Source organism: Pelecanus crispus, chromosome 3, assembly GCF_030463565.1.
Source record: "Pelecanus crispus isolate bPelCri1 chromosome 3, bPelCri1.pri, whole genome shotgun sequence".
Classification (NCBI taxonomy): domain Eukaryota; kingdom Metazoa; phylum Chordata; class Aves; order Pelecaniformes; family Pelecanidae; genus Pelecanus; species Pelecanus crispus.
In genome coordinates, this window is record NC_134645.1 from 126,047,337 (window position 1) to 126,058,842 (window position 11,506).

The following is an 11,506-nucleotide window of genomic DNA, read 5'->3' on the forward strand; positions in this document are numbered from 1 at the left end:
TCATCTGGACACATCTCCCCAGCTGAAAGGCCTTTAAAGGACAGGCACCACCTCACCTCCCTTCTTTCCCTGCTGTTGCTCAATGAAGTTGATCCTTTAGCACAACAGTCCCAACTGCTTTCACAAAAAGACCATGGAAAATCCTTCTTACTCCATACATCCCATGCAACATCATCCCTCAAAAGCTCACATACCACAAGACTCAGCAGGCAAAACCAACATCTTGCAGATGTTCTCACACAAAGGAATGCAGCCCCAGCAAACCACGCTGAAGATACTCTCTTCCATCTCCATGAAACCCCTGTGAACACGATGCTCAACACAGCATCACTCCCTCCATGCACCAGCCCCATCCAGCTGGCACTGGAGGAGATGGGTTACAAACCACCATGGCCACAGTGCACAGCCCATATGCTAAAGTTGCTCTCTAGAGAGATGCAATGGTGTGCCCAGCTCTGGGGAAAATGTTCCTCAACTACAAGACATTTCACCAGCTGGCCTCAGGGCTAGAAACAGGCTTGTTTAGTTTATCAGCAAGGCAATAGGCACTCTGTCCCACGTATGTCTCCACTTGCACTGTCATCAATTCAACAGCCAGGCCAACTGTGAATGGAGTTGACATTTCATATGGCTTGGAAAGTGCAAATGGCAAAAGACAAAGCTGGAGCTTGACTTTTTTTCCCAAACATAAGGATCTCGAGTCATCTGAGAAGTCGTAGGGTATCTGAGATGTCTGCATGGGGTTGGGAGCCACAGCACAGGATCTTCTGGAGACCTACAGGGTCAGCCTGGGTACTTGAGAGCATCTCAAGTGGCATTAGACACCTCTGTGTAGATGGCTGAATTAGTCCCTGGAAATCTAGAAGAGGGAGATGGATCACAGAGTTGTTGGTTATGATTGCAGTGCCTGGGTGTTGTGTGGAGGGTGTGGAGGACACCTGTAACCAAGGCACTCCAGAAGCACCACGTTTGGGTAGTGGAGGGGAAGCAGAGGGGAAGGGAGGCAGGCACAGAAGGGGAGGGGAAGCAGACACATAAAAGATGTCAGAAGTCAATACAAAAGGCTGCCCAGTGCTGGCATGGTCTGGAAAACTGCTTTGGGCCAAATTCAAAACATTTCTTCTGATTGAGAAGTGAAACAGTTAAAAATGCTTTTGCCATGAAAAGTGCTGATAAGCAGAGGGATAGCTCAGGATTGGTTCCACAGCATTCCTATGAGCATAGACATAAAAATGGCTGGGGACACTGCTAAAAATAAAGTAGTGCTCTAACTGTCTTGGCAGTCACAGATGTCTGAAAGCAGCAATGAGGGAGCATGTTTTCCCTTTTGCTGGGCCATGAATGGCAGATACAGGCTGTTGGACCCATGTGTCCAGCAAAAGGTCAGCATCAGTGTCTCCCCTTTAGCCAGAAGAAGCAACTACACCCCACTCCCAAAGAAAAGAGAGAGGCACCACCGGAGGCTACAAGCCCTTACAGAGCCTCCTGGTTGACTCAGGACCAGAAGCAAACAAGCAAAGGCCACAGACATCACCAGTGAGAAGAACCGCAGTCCCAGATGCTTTCATGAATCAATTAGGAACAAAACCCATTTCCCTCTCAGACAATATAGGTAATTGCTGTAATTTCTGTAAATTTATACATTTCAGTGACTTAGAGTATTAGTACATTTAAACATCTTCTGCAGTTTTTGATATTTGAGATCCAGTACGTATAGACTCACAGATAGACAGAAACACTTCTACCTGTTCTCTATTAATGACAATATTTACAGTACATCACAAAACGCATTCTTGTGTCCATCTGCTTCTCCTGTTCATCCATATTTCACCCTGAAGATGCACCTGAGGTCTGCCAGTATCTTTTCTCTGCATTGCAGGTTCTCAGTGGCACCAAATAGGCAGGGCACACTACTGTTTCCCCCTTTTTTTTCCTTTTTTCTTTTGAGCAGAGGATGTGTGGTTCTCCCGAGAATATGGTGGGTTTCTCTCAAGCTCTTCTTTCTTGACTTCCCAGTCTTCATCTCTCTGGTCTAAGGGGATTCCTTTCATTGCAGCTGTCCTGCGATAGCTTCTGCTCTCCACCTCTGCTCTGGGGAAGAAAGCCAGAGTGCATCTTCAGATACTGAGCACAGCACAGTCACACCACCGTTCAGGAGTGGCCCATCTACAGGAACGGGATCATGTATTGGTATGGTCAAAACACTGTTGCCAGCAATACATGAGAAAACACTGAAGCTCCAAACCCAACAGCATTCATCACCCCAAGAGACCAGGTACGCACTGAGAGTTGGGCTGAAGTGGGAAACCTTCTGCAAGGATCTACAGTGAGACCAGGCTCTTACCATTGGAAGCATGATTTGAACCATGCAAAGCTCTTCAAGACTGATCTTGTAAATTTGTGTGCTATTAAATAGACTTAAGCACATTTAATGCAATTGTACATGATATTAACTCACTGCAACTGCAGCACTTCCATTTTCTTTTATTTTTTGTACTGCTCATTCATAAGTACTAGAAATTCTTAATGCCAAAATATCAGATCTGAAGACAACTGTAATTTGGGAGGATAGTTATTCTTTATAGATGACCTTTTAACATCAGAAATTATGTAATCCTAATCCAATTCAATCCTGAAATTTTGCTAAACTTTGCATTCAAATCCAGAACTAAACTTGACAACTCATCCCCATTTCAGTTTTTTAAATGGTAACTTGAATTAAGCAGTGTCATAGAAATAAGGCTGTGCTGTGGAAGTTCAAATTTTGCATGGGAAAACATTATGTAGAAGATACCATTTTCCCCAGCCTAATATCTCCATATGCAAATCATTCACAACTCTCCTCTGGTTGCTGGGGTTTTTAGCTGTGTTTTTTAAGTTGTCTCCATGATTTCAAGTGTGTGAAACCTGTGGATGTGAGACATCAAACCATCATCCATCCAGACCCTGGGATTTCCAAGTCAGCAGTGAGTTTGCTCTTGGCATCTGTGATTTACCAAAGTTCTCGTTTTTTGGTGATATTCATATATTTTCTATTAAGCAAACACAGTCCCAGATCTTCAGTGAGGGACACTGTACAAGCTAACCTGAAAATAAATATACTTCACTGTAGTTTTCCTTATAGCCTTGCAATATCAATGGTTTTCAATACACTTCCCATTGTAAACAACCAAAGCAAATTAAAAACCACTTTCAAGAAGACCAAAATGAATACGGTCCTTTGACCAGTAATTTCTTTTTAATCATCTGAGTTATGGGTTTGTTAATCACAGCTCTTAAATATATTTCCTATTAAGTGCCGTTAACTTTCTCTTTATAATATTTATACATGCCTGGCACCAAGACAGCCAATTATCTTGGCAAGAAGTGACCCCAAACTAAAAAAGAGATAGATACTTTCTGCATTTTGTAGGCACTGAGAAACTTAGAAGAACAAGTACATCTGTCCTTCACATCTGTCGTGGTTTAACCCCAGTTGGCAACTAAGCACCACACAGCCGCTCACTCACCCTCCCCGCCACAGTGGGATGGGGGAGAGAACAGGAGGGAAAAAAATGTAAAACCCATGGGTTGAGATAAAGGCATTTCCATAGGACAGCAGAGGAAGAGAAAGTAATAATAATAATGATAAAAGGATATACAAAACAAGTGATGCACAATGCAATTACTCACCACACACTGACCAATGCCCAGCCAGTCCCTGAGCAGCGATCGCTGCTCCCTGGCCAGCTCCCCCCAGTTTCTATACTGAGCATGACGTCATATGGTATGGAATAGCCCTTTGGGGCAGTTTGGGTCACCTGTCCTGGCTGTGCCACCTCCCAGCTTCTTCTGCACCTGGCAGAGCATGGGAGGCTGAAAAGTCCTTGACTAGCATAAGCAGTACTTAGCAACAACTAAACCATCGGTGTGTTATTAACAGTATTCTCTTACTAAATCCAAAACACAGCACTATGCCAGCTACTAGGAAGAAAATTAACTCTATCCCAGCCAAAACCAGGACAACGTCCAAATCATATAACATAGATTTATGGAATGGTTTGGGTTGGAAGGGACCTTTGAAGATCATCTAGTCCAACCACAAAGTTTCAAGTCACTGAAAGATAAATTGGTTCTCTTTCAAAGAATAGCAAAAGCAAAAAATTAAGACCTCCTTTTCTTCACACCAGCGGTAAGCAGGGGAAAGTACTGAAAAAACAGGAGCCACTGCAGTGGGTTGACCTTGGCCAGCTGCCAGATGCCCACCCAGCCGCTCTCTCACTGCCCCTCCTCAGCAGAAGAGGGGGAGAAAGATAGAAAAGCTCACAGGTAAAGATAAGGACAGGGAGATCACTGACCAGTTACCATCAGAGGCAAAATAGACTTGTGGAAAATAAATTTAATTTATTGCCAATCGAAAATAGGGTAGGATGGTGAGAAACAAAGACAAAACTAAAACACCTTCCTCCCACCCCCTCCTTCTTCCCAGGCTCAACTTCCCTCCTTCATTCTCAACTACTCTACCTCTTTCTGATGACAAGCACAGGGGGATGGGGAATGGGGGTTGTGGTCAGACATGTTGTCTCTGCCGCTCCTTCCTCCTCACACTCTTCCCCTGCTCCAGCGTGGGTCTTTCCCACGGGCTGCAGTCCTTCAGGATAAGCCAGCTCCAGCATGGGCTCTCCATGGGCTGCTGCTCCTTCAGGGCACATCCCCTGCTCCAGTGTGGGTCCTCCCCGGGTGCAGGGGGATCTCTGCTCCCCCGTGGGCCCCCATGGGTGCAGGGGCACAGCTGCCTCGCCATGGTCATCTCCACGGGCTGCAGGGGAATCTCTGCTCCGGTGCCTGAAGCACCTCCTCCTCCTCTCCCTCCTCCTCCCTTGACCGTGGTGTTGCAGGGATGTTTCTCACACTTTTTCCCTCACTCCTTGCTGCCGGGCAGTGTTTTTTTCCCTTCTTCAATATGTTTCCCAGAGGCTCCACCTGCGCCAGCGATGGGCTGAGCTGTGTCCTGCGGCGTGTCTGGCACAGAACAGCCCTGACCTCTCCTCACAGAGACCCTCCTGCACTGCCCTGCCACCAGCACCCGGACACAGACACCCCAACTGTACATCTTGTCCAAGAGAAGACAAACCCTTTTCTCCTACTGCAGAGGTCTGTTTTTGTAGGTACTCAGTATGTATGGAGCTCTGTCAAAAATACCACCAAATACTGGGAGATAAAATTTTTTTTTGCAATACAGCAGCACTGCCACATCAGTGCAACACTCTCCTGGCTGAGAGCATGGAGCAAAGCCAGCAGCTCCACACAGAGATGCACTGCATAGTGTGGGCTTACTATATATATACACACATATATATACACACACACACACAGAGAAACATATGTATATGGGGGTATATATAATATATATATATGTATATACATATGTATATATATACACTCTGGGCTTAGATCGCAGGGGCCTTTGGTGCAGTTTCAATGCTCAGCACTTTGCAGAGAGGCTGGCAGCAGGCATGAGCCGCAGGTCTCTGTGTCACCTCGGTGCCGTTCTCGGCAGCTCTCACAGCATCCAGGGTAAAGCTCTTCTCATGCAAAAAAAAAAAATAAAAATTCTGATGCAAATTATATGTTTGTTGCTCAGAAGCAGCTGTGTTTTGAAGGCTGTTTCATATTCTTTGCATGTCCATGCAAACCTCAGTGAGTGGTACAGGCACTCTGTAGCAGAATATTCCTAATATTTACATGTTAATACTATTTACATGTCGAGGTAATATTTCCATGTTGATGCAAACAGTCCCCAGCACAGAGCAGTCGCTCAGCCCAGGCAGGCAGGCTTACGGTGATGCAGTGAGCAGTACCTGGGGTCAGACACACAGCCTGCAAGGATCACGGTGGTGCTAGAGGGGGCTGAACAGGGATCTGGGAAGGATTTCGATGCTCATAGCCCTGTTTAGATATGCAGGTCAGCCCTGCATTTGGCACAGGCTGTTATTTTTAAAATTGCCTTTTCTCTCTTTTTGCATGACAGGCAAATATCCAAAACTGACTGTGACGCTCTGTGACAAAATATCCCTCATATTTACATACTGATACCGCAGACACCATGAGCAGAGGGCAGACCTACTCTGTGCTGTGCAGCATTAGCATGCAGAGACACACACTTCATTTTCTGCCTGCAGCGCTCATCAGTACTGCCCAGCTCCCGCCGGAGCCACGGAGCACTGCCTCACCATGGCCATCACCTCTGGGACCTTCTGCACACCTGAAGGAATCATAGAATCATAGAATCGTTTAGGTTGGAAAAGACCTTTAAGATCATCCAGTCCAACCGTTAACCTACACTACCAAGTCCACACTAAACCAATCAAGGGTAGACTAGACTAAACCATGTCCCAGAGTGCCACATCTACCCGTTTTTTGAATGCTTCCAGGGATGGTGACTCCATCACCTCTCTGGGCAGCCTGTTCCAATGTTTGACTACCCTTTCCATGAAGAAATTTTTCCTAATATCCAGTCGAAACCTCCCCTGGTGCAGCTTGAGCCCATTTCCCCTTGTCCTATCGCTAACTACTTGGGAGAAGAGTCCAACACCCACCTCACTACAACCTCCTTTCAGGTAGGTGTAGACAGCAATAAGGTCTCCCCTCAGCCTCCTCTGAAGGTGATCCTGATTATACTACAAATACCAGTAATTCCTCCTAGTTACCTCCAAGTTTGCTGATGTGAGGAGGTGAAAGTGTTGCATGAGGGTGAAGGCATCCACTGTGGCTGAAAATTATAGTGGTTGGGCTTAAAAAAAGGGTTCCTGAGCTGCGGTGATAAAACTCTTGGCTGCCCACAGGTTGTATTATGGCTGCGAGGTGATCATACAGGCTTCGTATGTCTTATAAAATGTCCCAGGCATGGGCATTCAAAGCATCTTCCCAGTTATTAAGTTCTCCCAGCCACGCTCCTGGCTGAGCCACGCAGCCGCAGGGCAAGTCAGGACAGCACATGGCTCTGGAAGACAAGTTTTCCACCACGACCTGAGTTCTTCACCTCAGAAAACCCTCCCTCAGCTACATGAGTCGCCCTAGGCTGTTGCAGAGGTGGCTCAGCCTGGGGTGTCAATCATCCTGTCAATCATCCTGTCAATCATTCTCCCAGCCACCTCCACCAGCACAGGCGCCTCTGCCTGCTGCAGGCATTGCCCGTCGGCATCATCCAGGCAATTCCCCCACCCTTGCTGTCACCTCACCGCCACGGCTCTGGGGCACAGCCAAGTGTGCAGCAAACGCTACAGACTCGGCAGGACTCGATAAGCAGGATTTAATGGTGAGATTAGTGCAAAAATGTCAGCATTGAATAGGTAAGCAATTGCTATAAATGATTAATCAAGGGGAACAAGCCTGCAGACCTTTCACTCTCCAGGGAAGATAATATTTACCTCTTCTGATATAGAAACTAAGCAAGCCAAGACCTGAGAACAGTATAAAGAGAAAACTCTCCTCTGGAAGAAAATGCCCCTTATTCTCAAAGAACTGGCAAACCTGAGCTTATTCCAGCTAGGGTCTAGGTAGTAAAAAAACTAATTAGCAAAGCTTAGGTATCAGCTGCTTGCTGTTTAAATATCTTTAAACTGAAAGTCTAAGGCAAAAAGAGCTGGTTCTTCTGTGTGGAAGGCAGGTTGTGAATAGTGAGGGTTTGCAGCATGTCAGCTCTGTAAACAGCGAGGCTTTAGCTGTAAGGTGTCTTGGATATGGGGTGGGCAAGTAAAATGCAAAGGTGCCATCAGCTTCCATAACAGCCAGAGCTTAGAAACAGGAATGTACGGCTCCCCTAGAAAAGTTTTTGGGCTCTCTACAGGGGGATCTTGCACAGTTTGGGTGTCTCTTCCTATGCAAGGACACCAATGCTGTGTGAAGATTAAAGGTGGGCATGGAGCATTTCAGCAGGAACCAACAAGCTGTAGAAGTACAGCAAAAGGACAACAGTGCCTACAGAAAAGGTTTACGTGGATTAATGAAAGGTGATATTTGGTCGGCACTGGCCACCTCAGACATTTGCCCAGCCACCGTGCCTGATTTTGAACTTGGCAGGTCTTGTGCTGAACTGGCAAGCTGGAGACTTTGAGTTGGATATGTATCTATAAAAAAATCCATGATTTACATGGTGCCATAGCAGGCTTGAGAATGTGGCAGCGGTAAAAAAGATGCCAGCTAAGGACTACGGTGGGACTGTAAATTCACAGAAAAACCCAGGGAAGGAAAAGCCTTTGGGTACTCTCAGCATCTCAGGGTCCGGCGCGTGCAGGTTTCACAAGCAATGTATTTAAATAGCAGGTAACGTGTGGGACCACAATTTGCACTGAACAAGCTGGTTAGCCTCTGGTGATCTGTCCCACCGTTTTAGATGCAGGTACGGGACACAGCTCAGACCTCCGGAGGACAGCATCCTGATCCAGGGAAAAAGCTTTGCAAGGATGACAATATCCGTGAGCAAATCAGTGGCTGAAAAACAGGAATAGTAATTGGGAACCCTTTAAAAGCGTATTACTCATTGCGTATGGTGCCATGGTGATAACCATAAACAGTTAAGACAAAAAGGAATTTTCCAAAATTTGGAAGTAATATGTGGCCATCCTATTAACCGATCAAATGGTATAATTTTCAATAATTATGTAAAAAAAAAGGATGGCTCTGTTCTCTACTACAAGAAAAGCCAAATGATATACATACACTAACATCAACAGCTAAAGGGCAGTTCTTAAAACAATTCAACCTGCATATTCAGTATTCTTGCTTTAATTTCCATTGCTTAATAATTGCTCTGTAACATCCTTATAAAAACAACGTCATGAAGTGGTAACGATTTTGAAAACATACCAAGGCAAACCACAGAAGGCAGTGATGAATGAATGTCTTCCCAATGGCTTCCTCATGACAAAGACCCGTATTTGCTTATCAAGCACTACTCATGCTTGATGACTTCGATAGGTGGAAAGATAAGCAACACATTCATAATCCTTCTGGTCCTTTATATAGCAGTCAAGTTAATTTTCATTGCTGGAGCCTCGTCAGCTGCCGCAGTGGGACCAGCCATCGCTACTCACGTTTCTAAGAACCTGGAGCAGTCTTGGTGACCATAGATTTCCGCAAGCCTCTTGGGAGTGTCGCCAAAGAGGTCGGCCGCGTCCATAGCAGCGTGCAGGGAATGAAGGGTCCGAAGCACCCCCAGCCTCCCCGACTCGGCAGCAAAGTGAGCCGGAGTCCAGCCCACGTCGCTCCGCAGGCAATGCTGGGCGCCGTGATCCACAAGGAGCTTGACCAGCTCTGATCGCCCTTGTGTTGGGCAACAAAACAGGGAGAGAAGGTGCACCTGCATTAGACTTTATACCTTCAGGATGCAGAAGATGGTCACACACAGTTGATCATAATTCCCTCAGTCATGTAACAGTGGATTTTACCCATGACCTGAGCATTTGATTTATCAAATAAATGATACTCATTAGAAAATGCTGATTTTTTTTTCCAAATGAGACTGCTTTCAGAAGCATTTTAAAACAAAAACAATAAAAAAGCTTTCTATCAATTTATGAACAGCACATCTCAATTAGTCATTGACCAACTGGCTATCGATTATTTCGTTGTTTCATTTTGGTTTGTAGTTCAACGCAAAATGAAATTTAAACAATATAAAACTGGAAAACCTGTGAGCAGCTTTATTAAAACAAAGGTTTGTTTGATAGGAGATAAGAGAAATCACTTGTTTTCATACACCTTCATACTTTTCTAACTTGTGGAATTGCTTAAAGAAGAAAAAAAAGTTATTTCTACCCCACTTCACACTGTCTTGACTGAGCTAGATCGTTCCCAATAGCACCCAGACCATGCCAATCTTTCATCATCATTTTCTTAAATAGCTCCGTTCCCTTTGCTGCTGCCCAAATGAGTAATAATCCATCAGGGCAAAAGTAAAGCGTGGTGTCAAGTGTAAAGCAACAAATCGCACACTTGATTTCTGAGCAAAGGCAGATGCCATGATGTGAGATCCCAATGTGTAACAAACACCCTAGCACGGACAAGTACAGGTCCAGTTTCCCATTTTACACTGTGTACAATTATACATTATATATTGTTGCATTCATCTCTGTTCTGGGCTGCAAAGGGATATTTGACTTTAACAGGCACTTCTGATGGTGAAGGACCAAAGGGGAGCTGCAAACAACTCTGGTCCCGTGTTGTTCATTCAACCAGGTGGGATAAAGGGAGGGCAATGTAAAACACACTGTAATTATTTTGTTCTGTTGGGTTTGATATAAATACCTGGTATAAATACAGCGGGTTTGGCTTTCTGCTAATTCGTGCAGGTGTACATGAGAAATAACTCCTCTGCACTGTATGAAGTCACCTCTTAGAATAATGTGAGGGAGAAGCAGACATGCTATATGTACATATCATATAAATTGTAAATTTTCACATGGTGGAAAAAAAAGCTGAAAAATCACTTTGATGGTCATCCCATAAGTTATTCTGGAGGCAAACTTCCCATTTAAATTGGTATTTTTCTCTGTTTTGCTCATTAAGGACAAAATGATTAGATACATACTGTGACTATCGCCAGCATTAATTGCCATCCTGGAAAGATGTAATTATAATCAGCATCAGCTTTTATGACGCCAGTGCGCAGACGTAACAGAGCAGGAGGTGCCCTTACCTTTCGCAGCAGCCCAGTGCAGCGGGGTCCTGTCATGCCAGTCGACATCCTTGTGATTTGGGTCGCAGCGCCCTGTCCTCAAAATCTCAGCCACCAGGTCGTAGTCCCCCAAAGCCACGGCTTCGTGGAGCTCTGTCATGCTGCACGCTTCACAAAGGTGCCTGGTAAAAGAGCAATGGTTGTTTAGTGGGTGTTCACTGATGTATCAGCTCCTCTCAAGAGCAATTTTAACAGATCAAGCAGCATCTGGATTAAAAATGAGACATGCACTGTGACAAACTAGGATTTATCCAAAAATAAGGAAAAAAGAATGAGAGGGAAAAAATTATAATATATCTTCAAACCAGTGATCACAGACTGATGGTGATGTTTGGTTTGCAGTCATGGAAATCTGGAGCAAAGTGCAGCCCTTTACATAAAGGACTCATCGATAAAACCACATTGCATTTCTCAAGGATGTTGCTAACAAACAGCCAGCTCAGGCCAAACATTTGCCACGGGTCTGTTGGTACTCACTTAACCATGGAAACTGGCTCCTCCTCTGCCAATGCTGCAGATCCATTACTGCTAGCCTTTTATTGCAATGAAAGAAATGTCTGTGCAAGTATCTGCTGATGTTCTTTGGTGCAAATAACTGAGCTATGGCATGTTGCTTAAAAATCTTGTCTCCACAGCCGTGTTTTGCACTTTCCAGTCCCATACAACAGACCCCCATCAAGAAATGCAAGCAGATCTTCAGCCCCTGCAAGGCTGTGGATTTCAATAATTATACCTGTGCTAGGGGATATTTCCTAGCTGCTTTGCTGGCAGGGTATTTAAGCAGCTTGC

At 45.1% G+C, this 11,506-nt stretch overlaps 1 protein-coding gene across 1 annotated transcript; it reads right to left on the reverse strand.

Moving 5' to 3' along the window:
• Positions 1–1,910: 1,910 nt before the first annotated feature.
• On the reverse strand, positions 1,911–10,924 carry ANKRD66 (ankyrin repeat domain 66). Its single transcript, XM_075708425.1, has 4 exons — positions 10,902–10,924; positions 10,679–10,839; positions 9,075–9,303; positions 1,911–2,091 (listed from the first exon to the last, which is right to left on the reverse strand). The coding sequence occupies exons 1-4, from the start codon at positions 10,922–10,924 to the stop codon at positions 1,911–1,913; spliced, it is 594 nt and encodes a 197-aa protein (XP_075564540.1).
• Positions 10,925–11,506: the final 582 nt, after the last annotated feature.

Coding starts and splice junctions, on each gene's coding strand:
- ANKRD66 (XM_075708425.1), bottom strand. CDS start 10,924: ATGCTGCTTGATCTGTTAAAATT. Junction 10,840..10,901: donor CTGCTTGATCTGTTAAAATT/GCTCTTGAGAGG, acceptor CTCTTTTACCAG/GCACCTTTGTGAAGCGTGCA. Junction 9,304..10,678: donor GCACTGGGCTGCTGCGAAAG/GTAAGGGCACCT, acceptor GCCCAACACAAG/GGCGATCAGAGCTGGTCAAG.